The 12,708-nt window shown below is 39.5% G+C and overlaps 1 protein-coding gene and 1 long non-coding RNA gene across 2 annotated transcripts in view; one reads left to right on the top strand and one right to left on the bottom strand.

The window, feature by feature from the left end:
- The window catches only part of LOC138957281 (uncharacterized), a 2,694-nt gene extending 286 nt beyond the window's left edge, over positions 1-2,408 (top strand). Inside the window, exons 1-3 of the long non-coding RNA XR_011452984.1 lie at positions 1-38; positions 369-449; positions 1,632-2,408. The exon at positions 1-38 is cut by the window's left edge and continues 286 nt beyond it. This is a non-coding gene — a long non-coding RNA (uncharacterized lncRNA). The remainder of the gene's footprint in view (positions 39-368; positions 450-1,631) is intronic.
- Positions 1-12,708, bottom strand: part of LOC138960459 (extracellular matrix organizing protein FRAS1-like) — a 142,477-nt gene that overhangs the window by 53,196 nt on the left and 76,573 nt on the right. The window contains exons 35-40 of the mRNA XM_070332368.1: positions 10,909-11,100; positions 10,178-10,297; positions 8,896-9,075; positions 8,015-8,139; positions 7,300-7,440; positions 6,594-6,851 (exon numbers count right to left, since the gene is read on the bottom strand). Of these exons, the coding sequence (XP_070188469.1) occupies positions 6,594-6,851; positions 7,300-7,440; positions 8,015-8,139; positions 8,896-9,075; positions 10,178-10,297; positions 10,909-11,100 (1,016 nt within the window). The remainder of the gene's footprint in view (positions 1-6,593; positions 6,852-7,299; positions 7,441-8,014; positions 8,140-8,895; positions 9,076-10,177; positions 10,298-10,908; positions 11,101-12,708) is intronic.

The following is a 12,708-nucleotide window of genomic DNA, read 5'->3' as shown; positions in this document are numbered from 1 at the left end:
CTCAATGCCTTCTACCAATCTCAATGGCAAAACGAAAGGTACAGTAACAACTAACATGCTTGTGATTTCACATTATGTAATGTCTCTGGCGATCAACATAGTTTTTAACTCTAGTCTAACTGATCATGCTTATTACTATTAGTATTCAATTACATACGATATATTCTCCGCCCCAGCTCCACCCTCACCCCATAGCACTGCCAATCAGCCTCTACACTACAGTCCAACAACTACACCTCTAAAAGCCCCCCCCCCCCCCCCCCCCTACCCTCCGTGCAACATATGGTCATAGGGAGTGCTCTAATTGTTCCAGAACATACCCGACCACACTCATACACAGGGTACTGACAAAGGAACTTTTTTTTCAGTCTCCATCAGGGCTGTCACCTAATATATGCAGACAGGTGTAACGGACGTTTTAGCAGCCACTGTACCACACATGTCATAAGGTAAATATAGGTATGTTAGTATATTTACAAACTGTTCACTCTGTTGGTTTTTCTTGCAGCATTTATTCAGAAACTCTGTAAATTGTGGCAATTACATATGCAGACGTTCAACTTATTATTGAAGAAATAGAATCAAAATTGGTTTATTAAGTATTTGAATTTTGATCATGTGATCAGAGAAACAGTTTCTTGAACAGCTAAGCTACAAGTGAAGTACAAGGACAACAACATAAAAAGGTGACTGGAGACTCAGGCATTGTTTTTTAAAAAAAATATGCACAGCAATGTTTACTCAGTACTGGGGGGGGGGGGGGGTGAATTTAAAGTGTTCTTTTGGCTTCCAGAGAGGTGCTACGCCTGTTAAGATGGAAATGAAATAGAATAGTTGATGGTAAGGGTTATCACAAAACAGCAAGGATAATGTTGCATGCCTGTATTTTCAGTTTGAGTTTAAAAAAAATTAAATACTAGTTTTCTGATTAGCTATAATTCACGTGAGAATATTATAAGATGCTACCTTTTTTTAATTTTTTTTATAAGATTAGCTCATTGAGTCTGACAGGAACATAATTGAGGAATGCTTATAATTTCTTGGCCAGCTAAAAAAAAAATTAAAACCCTTGAAATGAAGTTTACGCAGGTTAGATGTGAGGATATCTTAATTGGGATAATGCATTTACCAGTAATTACAACGAGAGATTTACTTAGAAAAACTGAAGTCATTCATAAACAATAATTATGATTACAATCACAGAGTAAGGGGAAACATGGCCTTTGGTCTGGAACAGTAGCTGGAATGGTCTACTTGTCAAACCTGCCTGAATGTGCTTTTTTATTTTTGTATACCTAGTGTGAACGACGTTTAGGTATTTGCAGACTAATTATTGTATTGCTGTTGTTTGTTTGTGAGTTATGTTATGGTGTGTCCTAAATTGGTCGGAATTTGTTGTGTAACAGTATGTTCTCATTTGTAATTTGTTTCTCCATGACCCCAGAGGAACAGACTTCATATTAAAACCTTGAGACCCTGAAAATACTTGCATACTAAATTTTTTTTTTTTATTGGGGATAGGCAAGCTCTTGAATTCTTCAAGCCTTGAGAAACTTTCCAGTCTGATATACATGTACCAGAAAAAAGTGTGATCCTAACAATAACATGAATACTTAATTCAATATGTGCAGGAGCTACTTCGGCAGACCCATATGGCTAGTATCACAATGCAGGGAAGGTGAGTTCATTGATTTATGTTTTTTCCACCTTTTCTGTGTTTGATGTCAGCCGTGATTACCCAATGAGAACTTCAAAACATGTTGCTGACTTGCGAAAACCCAACCATGACATCTGATGTAGTTGTGTAGCCCATCTAGAGGATAGAACATCTAATTTCGTGATAGCATAGCAATGTTGTGTACCTGACTAAATCTCTGCACATCACAGTGAAGTCTTACTTTATGATCATATGATTCAATACCCCCCTCCCCCCGACTAAACAACGAAGAGCAGGCACTACACACTCACATAACTACCAACTCCACAATGTCATTTCAGAATCAAGCAATCAGGAGAATGAAAGGATTCACCAGTGCTCCGCCACTCGGTTGGATAGCCATCACTATGCACAACAAAATCCATTATTGAGGGTTTCTTGGTCGTTTCTGAAGCTAGGGCTTGGAAGCTTCACATACAAATATTCCTAAGAAAAATCCTTGTCCTTGAGTAAGATTCCCAGTGAATGGGGCCAAAAACAACAAAAATGAATACTATTTTTTTTTAGATCAAAACATTGTTAAATTTGTTATCTTACTCATTGTGAAAGTCTGACCAAATCTGCGACATTGAGGCAAACAAGTTGGGGTGGGCCTTTAACTAAATACTCTGAAACCAGCAGCTGCTTTAAGTAATTGTATGTGTGTTGTCATTATGTACTGCTTGCACTAAATGCATTTTCTTTATCTCCTCAGAATTGAGCCACCCAGAGAAAGACCATTGACATGCAGGGCGCATAGTAAAACATATATACCGTAAAATCCCTAGCATAAGCCCACCCCCCCAGTGCACAGATTTAGGGCAAAATTGGGGGGTGGGCGTTTGCTAGGGATAGACCCCTTTGCACAAAGTAAGTTTTGTGCTCAACCGTGTATTTGAGTGAATACAAACCCCGAAAGCATGTAAGTTAGGTCGTGTGAGTAGAAGTGAAGGAAAAAAGGAAAAAAAAAGGACTTTGAGGCAAAGAAGGCCAACCATGAGAGAGAGAGAGAGAGAGAGAGAGAGAGAGAGAGAGAGAGAGAGAGAGAGAGAGAGAGAGAGAGAGAGAGAGAGAGAGAGAGAGAGAGAGAGAGAGAGAGAGAGAGAGAGAGAGAGAGAGAGAGAGAAAAGGACTGGCTCTTCTGAAAACAACACGAGCATAGTCATTCATATAAATTTATAAAGTAAAAAGAAAATCGCCAGACCTTTACAAGAACAAACATTAACAACACAATTCCGGGGAAAAGAAACTTGACGAAATGTCGAAATGTCAACACCAATGAAGCCCTTTCTTTCTGTACAGGGAAGAAATTACACGATCGTCTTTGGAAATGAAACGTTAACTGAACTAGGATTTTGTCTTCAAAAGGCCCAATCTTTCTGAGAAAAAAACCCCACAAACTTAGGAAAAAAAAAGAGAAGAGAAACTCTAAAAAACATGAACGATGGGTGGGAGTGAGGAGAGGGGACAAAGAATACGAAAAAAGGAAAGAAACACGAAAAGGTAAAGAAGGGGAAAAAGATGACTTTTAGAACAATCTGCACAAAACCTAGTGAAAGTGAGCATATAGTCTCTTTGAAAAAAGCAGGGTGGGCGTTTGCTAGGTAGTTACCCCTGTGCACAACGTTTGGCCCAAAGTGGGGGGTGGGCGTTTGCTAGATGGTGGGCTTATGCTAGGGATTTTACGGTAATTATGGCGTGCAAGTCGGTCGACAGGTGCCAGCCATTATCATCATAACAAGCGATGCAGATCATAGTTACTCATCCCCCCCCCTTCCTCGTCCTGATATGGCTCTGCGTAGTCGGCTGGACGTTAAGCAACAAATAAACAAACAAACAAACTTATGTTTTATGTTGTGCACAAGTCCCTAGATCTGCTTTAATTTTAATGTAGAATTTCATTATCAGATAATTTGAAACATTTTGTTTAATTAAATTGTAAATACGTCCAAGTCAATTTGCAGCATTTTTTCTTTATTGTTCTTCTATATACCCTTAAAACTAACACATAGTAAAAACAAGAAATGTTTGTTCAAGGGAGATCATCTAAAGCTTTTTTTTTTAAATCTGTAAAATTGCATAGTGACATCCTCCAAAAATAAAATGTCTTAAGAATAAAGGTATCTACACGGGTTGTCTACCTATTTCTTGATAGCTTTGCTTTTAAGTATAACTTTTTTTCTCAGAATATTTTTTTTAATAAGTTTTATTCAAGGGAGGCAATACAAATATTTACAAAAATGTGTCCAATTGTGTGCTTACAGATATTAACATTTCTTGTAGCCCCAAGAAGTGTGTTTTGTCTTGTAACTATTGTGATTTGAGAGCTTTAGCACTGAATGCTTTGCATCCTAGTGTGAATAGCATTGTAAAGCTTGCCTCTTGCTAATTTAGAGCAGTAGAATAGAAAGCAGCCTACTCCACAATCTTCTTTCATATTCTGTGCATACTCCTTGACAAGAGAACCACGAGATTTGTTTTTATTCCGATGTTGCCTTTTCTATTCAATTAAATACTTAAATCCTACGTGCAACACAAACCTTTTTTGTGTTGGTTTGTTTGTTTATTTTTATATTTTGTAAGTATAGACCGTACTAGAGACCAGTCTTTCACCGCCGTATGATTGATCTGGAAATCTCCGCTAAGCAGTTCAATAACATAATTAGTACATGGCTAAAGCATTTTTGCTACTCCACTCAAAATATGTCTAACTACGCACTCGTACTCTCTCCCTAACATAACACTTGTTCATGCAAAATTGTTTGCGGATCAGTAAAATTTGCGTGAAATATTGAATTGCGATTTTTTTTAAATTTTTGTTGTTGAAAATTACGTAATCTTCAAAATAGATGAGTGTTTACTGAAGCGATAAACTATTTATACAAGTTAATAAGAATGGTTTGTAAGATCAAATACAAACCAGCAATACAACTGCTGTCGATAGATTACCCCCCTTGACTTCTCTGTCTGTTGGGTCAAACTACGCCAGACATTTCTCTTCTAGTGGCTCCATAGCATGAGATACAGGCTCCGAGGCAGAAACTGCTTCGTTCTGAACTTGAATACATCGGTTCCTCTCAGTTACATAGTCTTTTAATTCCTTCTGTCGTTTCAATGCAACAGGTAATCAAGCCTGTGAGTGTTGCATACTGTATCAAGTTCTGGTGTATTAGCGATCGAAAAGTTTACGAGGTAGTTGCAGAATCGATGTTTGTACGTACCTTTCTGGTCAGTTATCAGGAGATAAAAATTAAAAACAAATGACATGTATGCAACATAAGAGGCTAAAAGGCTAAGAAACTTGATGCCTCATCTGTCTCGGTTGCTAGTCTTCATCGTTCATACTCATAGCATATAGCAATACCATTTGTTGTGTAGAATCAATATGTTATTTTTTTCTGAAATAAAATATTCACGAAGAGGGTTCGATTCTGATCGAGTGAATATATGTGTCAAAAGCTGAATAAAACAATGCGTTTGTCTTTGACTGGTGAAGTAGAGCTGAAGCTTTTTGTGCTGGATGTAAGCTTATTAGTTGGTTTTATCACACACACACACACACACACACACACACACACACACACACACACACACACACACACAACCCTGATGTTTGTCAAAAATATTGCATGTTCCTGCTTCACAAATGCCTGCACAAAAGCACACGGATGTACACGTACCTACCTACATACCCGTGCAAACAATCTACCACTGCAACACCACAGCCCCACACATTTATCCAAAAGTTGTCTGAATATCAATGCTGGCAATCTTGGTATTGAACGGGGAACTCTACTTTCATGGCGTATGTGGTCTAGGTCTCATTTTATACATGCTAAACCACCCTTACAAAATAAAAAGCCACACATCGTGTAAGCTAATCGACTAAGCAAAAACCAGACACGCGAACAAACAAAAAACGAATACTTTGATTTTCAACAAACTTAATAACAGATTTAGGTAAATAATTATGCCATGCAAGGAACATTTCTATTGAATTCGGTCGATGCTTAGATCTAGAAAAACACCAGCTCACTTTATGGGGATTTGAATAGTGCTGTTTCATGAGTTCCAGATCTAGACTGACAAGGTAGTAGAACATTTATTTTTAGCTTGCAAAATTGAACTTGCCCTGCAGTCACCTTAAGTCGAACTGCTTTCCCTGCCACCGGGTGCAGCAGTTTGGCGGGGGGAGGGCCATAGAGTCGGCAAACTGGGAGTGGAACTTGACGAAATGTCACCTAGGGCCTAGTACGATAGCTTCTCTTCGGATTGACGTACAAACAGCGTCAGGGCCGCTTCAAACTTACATACGGATTACGATTCCTATCCCCAGTTTCTCATGTTGGTAACCACTGGCTATTTGTCAGATGTGTCATTCTCCCACATTTGAACGATGCTGTAGTGCGAGCCGGTCAAAATGCCCTTTAGTTGTCAAACCACGTTCTCTTTTTCCGCACAAACTGTTTTGCGTTCCGGACCGGAACACACTGAGGAGATGATCATTGACTATTTCTGATTGGACAATGATGCCAACGCCCACATGACCCTAGCTACAATGTCAAGGTCGGAAAGTCGTGAATAGCGTTCACGGGATACCTCCAGCTTCGCTGGGATAAAGTTACACAGATGACGATGTTATTTGCCAGTTCTCTTCTGTACCCTTCAAGCAAATGAAAGCAAATGCATACATGTGTAGGCCTACTCATAACTATTACAAAAATATTTTTTAAAGACACAAATAAACAACAGTATCAGAATGTTAGTGATGTTCATGGAATGCATGCATGAATAAATGAATGAATGAATACATAAACAAACGAATCAATTAATTTACGAACGAATAAATGAATGCACGAATAAATGAAGGAAAGAATTAAAGAAGCAAGCCTCTAACCTGAGGTGAAGTCAAACGCTCGCCGGTCTTCCCTGACGGCTGATCGCTCTGCATGGTGAACATGTCGTTGGTGCCGTCGCTGACGGTGAAGGTGAAGGTGTCCTGGAAGTACTCGTCGCCGCTGTGGTGGTAGCTGACTCTGTTCTCGTAAACGTCATTCATGGAGAAGCGCGTAACCTGCACGTGCGAGTCGTCCACAGCAAGGTCAAGGCTGCCGTGCACTGGGGGCTGCATCACTGTGAACACGATGTCTTGCTCCTGTCACGGAGAGATGAGGATAAATTAGTGTCGATATCTTCACACGTGTGTATATCATAAGTATTCTCTATGTAAACTAACCTCGTTTGTACCATCAGTGACAGCGAAGATGAAGACAAATTAGTGTTGATGTTGTTTTAGCAAACAGCGCATGAACTAAGCATGGCATATAGGTGCTGGGTTATTTAACATTAAGACATAGGCGTTGTTTTGCTTGCTTTCGTCATGCAGGATGCGAGTTTGGTCCAGGCACAGCAGAAGTATTACAATAGCATAATACCCCGTACCTCCCTTAAGCAACAACAACAACAAACACATGATCATCATGTATATATATTCATGTCATTTTGTAGTGTTTGGGTCACGCAATATTCGCTTTTGCTTGAGGTCATAAAAAATAAACGAACAAACAAAATCCCAAACAAACAAATATTTCATGACGACTGACCTTGGTATCAGGATCAACAGCCTTGAGGTCAAACTCGGTGAGAAGCTTCCTGACACCTTCCTGCACCCTGAGACCGTTGTTGGTCACCATGGGGATGGCGTCATCCACTGGGGTCAGTGTGATGTACAACGTCTGAATTACCTGATGATACAAGTCAAATTCAAGACATACTATTGTGAATCTACTAATTCGGGAAATAACTTTTCATGGGATGCGGAAGAGTTTTCCCCCTAGTTTTGATTTGCATTTCAATAGAAACACTGCAGCAAGCTAACCCTGATATGGTAGGCTTAAGCTTGTCTCTGTGTTACTATGGAAACAAGGGAAAGCAACTCTCCCACAACCTATACAAATTGTGACAGATTTACTTTTGAACATGGTCTTTTACAGTCGAATCAATTGTTATAATTATTTGCCACTGAAGAAAAAGGAGGGGAATAATAAATGAACACATACCACACAAGAACACCAGAAGTAGCAGACTTCAGCAATATTGGTCATTAGATCGCTTTCTCTTTTTGGTTTCTCACGTTGTGTTGTTGTGTCAAGAGCGCAATGGAAAGCTTACAAATGTTCACGCATTAACAATTACAACAATGCTTACGGTCTTCAAGGAGGCAAATAACAATGTGCATTGCGAGAGACCACCTATGTGATAACTAAACTATACCTTTACACGTGTGCATATCATCTAGTATTCTCTATGTAAACATACCTCGTTTGTACCATCAGTGACAGCGAAGATGAACTTGTCCATGTACATCTCTGAGGTACTGGTGTGCACGTACATCACGTTTCCCGCGGCGAGGTCAGACTGGGTGAAATCTGTCACTGGCACACCTGAAAGACAACTGTATTGATCACTAAAAATCTAAAATGTGACCCTCCACCACGAAATGAGTCGCATGTCACCTTTGCATGATTTTCATATTTTTACATTTTCCTAAAGAGTTTTTTATGCTCTATCCAGTGGTGAAAACCGTTTTAGAAAAGAGCGAAAACTGTTTGAGTTATAAGCCTGTGACTAAGGTGACCCTCACACTGTTACTAGACACCCACCGGACTTATATTATGCCTAGCGCAGAACCGCGCGAGGTGACATGCGACTCATTTCGTGGTGGAGGGTCACAAATGGTTTTATGAAAGGGCGTTAGAAAGCTCTAACAAAGACAAAAATAAACGATAGAAGATGAGACTAAAATGTAAAATGTACCAAATGTAATGTTATTGCGTTAAGCATATATTCCCGTAGCAAAAACATTCCGTGTTGGTTCAATGCAGATGCGTCGTCGACGTTTGGTCACTTTGTCCGAAACAATAATCTCACTTGTACTTAGCTGTTTTCCTTCACTGTTCCTTATGAACAACTTCACAGAGGACACATTCGTAGTTGCTTTGTTTTCAGTTCGCGCACAACGTGACCACAATGTAAAAGTAGCCTTTCCACTGAATAGTTTGCCTGATATAAATTGGGCAAAGTCGACTTCGGGAGGTCCACTTCACGAAGCTCGCTGCACGAAACTTTGGCACTGAACTTTTAGTAAAAGGATTTCCCTTGGTCAAATTCGCACTCAATTAAAGATAGCCTTAAAATACCGGGTTCCTTGGTGAGTTCCAGATGCCCCAGGTTGGGTCCCTCAAGGACGTAGTAGAGCAGACTGCCAGGGTCCGAGTCCACGTCAGTGAAGGAGAGAACGTCTGTGGTGATCTTCTGGCGCTCTCCCTCCTTCACCACAAACTCCTTGCTCGCCACCTCAGACGGTGGGAAACGATCCTCTGCAAGAAGGTAATAGATTTCGACGAAAAATTCAGGTAAGAAAATAAAACTAGCGTTTCTGAGATATGAGAAAAAAAGGGAAATGAAGGAGATCATACCATCCTGAAGAAGGCAGTTTGATAAAGAAAGACCTAACCTGGTTACTGCTGTGTCCTCTTTTTGTTTAAAAAAGAAAAAAAGAAAGAAAGAGGGAAAGTCATGAAAGTCATGAGGTTGAAAGTTGCTTGTTCGTGTCAATGCGTGAGATTAGTTCAGCATAACTCTCACTAACTCTATTGCTTACTTTCATATGCATTTAGATTAGTTCAGCATAACTCTCACTAACTCTATTGCTTACTTTCATATGTATTTAGATTAGTTCAGCATAACTCTCACTAACTCTATTGCTTACTTTCATATGTATTTAGATTAGTTCAGCATAACTCTCACTAACTCTATTGCTTACTTTCATATGTATTTAGATTAGTTCAGCATAACTCTCACTAACTCTATTGCTTACTTTCATATGCATTTAGATTAGTTCAGCATAACTCTCACTAACTCTATTGCTTACTTTCATATGCATTTAGATTGCCTTTGTTCCCACTTGTTTTCTCAATCCTCAAACTAGACCTCTGCCTCATTTATTACATATTTTGCAGTTTCTGAGATTAAACATTAAAAGACGTAAACAACAGTTGAGGAATCGCTCACCCAAGTATAGTCTGTTTGACAGTGTAAACGTGTATGTGGTATCTGGACAACAGTCAATTGGATGAAGGATATGAGACTCAGGCGACAATTCTAGAAATAAGCTGTCTGGACACAACCAAGGAAGACACTGTTCTCTCTGCTGCAAAACCTAAACAAATCAGGCTCAGGGCTGGATCAAGTATAATAAAAGAGGGTGGGGGGGGGTCCAAAAATGAGGCAGGGGTCTAGGCGCCGCCCAGCCCACTTCTGGGGTACGATGTCGATGCCCTGTTGGGGGGTCAGGAAACCAAATTGTCTCCAACAAGGTACATCAGGCGGCCAGGGGAGCTCTGAGGCCTACGAACGAGAGCATTCAGTGGAGGGACAAAAGAGTAATTTCCTTTTAATACGAGCCTGTGAATTGCTTACCCATAACAGTGATGAAAAAATCCTGATCTATCAGGTCGTTTTCATCAAGATCCGACAACATGAATTTGAACAGCAGTGTTCCTGTCAGCTCGCCGATCAAGTGAACGTATTCAATGCGTCCTGTAGACACATATACATTTACATATACATACACACGTACACGTACATCCTAGTCGTCTCTCGCTTAACACCTGGACGCTCATCAATAATGAAAAACTGTGCACATTTCCTTAGATGGCGCTAGATAACAATAACAATAACAATAACAGCACTTTATTGTCCATTAAAATATTACATAAAAATGGAAATTTTTCTTCGGCACACCCTGCCTGCCTGTAAACGATTATAACAACAATTGTATAGGACGGCACACATAAAACATAAAACATAAAAGGGATACAATCAAATATAAATCAGATAGTCGATTATAACATTACAAAACAAATGAACAATCATAACAAGATCAGAATAGAATGGAAAGCTTTTTTTTTTTGCAAAAAGCTCTGTATGCATTTATTTATTATTCATTTTATTTGTTTATTCATTAATTTGTTTGTTAATTGATTCATTAAACTAATTTTTTACATATTCATTTCTGAAGTTATTCATTTTTTAATTTGTTTAATTTTGTTTTTGTTTTTTTCTATTATTTTTTTGAATATAATTCATGACATCCCGCATAATATGACAGTCTGTGAAAAAGTTTCAAGCAAAGGACGAAGACGACAAACCTTGATCAATGTCATTCTGCGTGAATGAGATTCGCGGTCCTTCTACTGTTAGTGAAAACTCCGATCCATCGGGAGCACGATACTGCAGTCTTCCAGCCGTGGGGTTCTTCTTCATGGTGTAGATGATGTCGCTGTCCTCGCTGTCCACGTCTGTCGCTCTCAGGTCTGATGATTTGATAGTGGTGGTAGACCCTACAGAAGAAAAGAAACATTGTCATGGGGGAGTTAGGCCAAACAAAAATGTTTGTCATCATTTTCACGAGTTTTCATTCACAAACATCTGGGAAATAAATCTCATGTTCCCCATGCAATAACTCGAGGTGGTGAATGGGTTTGAGCTTTCAGAGGAAACGTGGATTGTCAAAGTAAAAGCCAATCAGGCTGATTGTTTGATGTGTGGAACCATCGCGGCTTTGGATTTGTGTTTCCGAGGACAACGATTGTAAGCATTCACGATCAAAGACCCAATCAATGTTGATAGGGCCCCCCCAAAAAAATAGGTGTGGTTACGGTCGGCCCCTAAAAATAGGGTAGGTCGGATTACTGTAACCACACCTATTTTTTTTTTAGGCCTAATTACCGCGGCTACTCATGGTCAATTTGCAACTTATCTCTGTAATCGCAAACTCCACAACGAAAAGTCATAAACACTTAAAAGAAAAGAAATATGCTCAACACTTACTGAACTCACAGGTATGATCGCAGCTCTGTACATTAAATGTACATTAAATGTACAGAGCTGCGATCATACCTGTGAGTTCAGTAAGTGTTGAGCATATGTACATTTAATGTACAGAGCTGCGATCATACCTGTGAGTTCAGTAAGTGTTGAGCATATTTATTTTCTTTTAAGTGTTTATGACTTTTCGTTGTGGATTTTGTGATTACGGAGATAATGTCATTTTCAGACTGGAAGAAAAGCGTCAACAAGCTACGTTTGACGTCACATACAAGTTTGACGTGTTATCTCGTGCTACTGTGGCCCGGAGTTGGATTCTAAAAATTCGTCTCCCTGTGCGTTATTGTGCATTTTGTTGCACGATCACAATGATGACAAAAACGATGTTTGGTGGCTTGTTGTCAGACCAGCATTTTTTGTTGGTCCTCGGGAGCATTATGCTTTTTGTTACATATTTATCAACCGCGGCCTTCGGCCTTGGTCGATAAAGATGAAACAAAAGACGATATGGTCCCCTCGGATCAACAAAAAAAAAAGCTGGTCTGCCTACAAGCCATCAAACATCTTATAATTATAATGTTGGTCTAGGGTAACGTGACCAAAAAAAGACTGGGTTGGTATATTTCTAAATTTCGGTAGGGTCTACATTTTGAAAAAAAGGGTCGGTAATTATTATTTTATTTTTTAATTTAGTCGATTCTAAAGGAGGTTACTTCCCTTAGTCTCAGTATGGTTCGCAAAATATGCCAACAGTTTTATTTTTTTGAGAAATGAAAAAAAAAGGTTTTAGGGTCAGCGGGAAAAAATAGGGTCGGTCGGGTTACCCTAAACCAACATCTATTTTTGTTTGGCCTTATGCGTCTTTAGCACGTTGCTTTAACGCTTTTTAGAGGCCAGTATAAAACCACCCTATATGGACAATAAACATTTCACAAGCAAACAAGTCTCCCCTCACATTGGGCGGGGATATAGCTCAGTTGGTAGCGCGCTGGATTTGTATTCAGTTGGCCGCTGTCAGCGTGAGTTTGATCCCAGGTTCGGCGGAAATTTATTTCACAGAGTCAACTTTGTGTGCAGACTCTCTTCGGTGTCCGAACCTCCCCCCGTGTACACTACATTGG

This window comes from Littorina saxatilis, linkage group LG2, assembly GCF_037325665.1.
Source record: "Littorina saxatilis isolate snail1 linkage group LG2, US_GU_Lsax_2.0, whole genome shotgun sequence".
NCBI lineage: Eukaryota > Metazoa > Mollusca > Gastropoda > Littorinimorpha > Littorinidae > Littorina > Littorina saxatilis.
The sequence above is the reverse complement of the archived record's forward strand: the minus strand, read 5'-3'. Positions and strand labels throughout refer to the sequence as shown.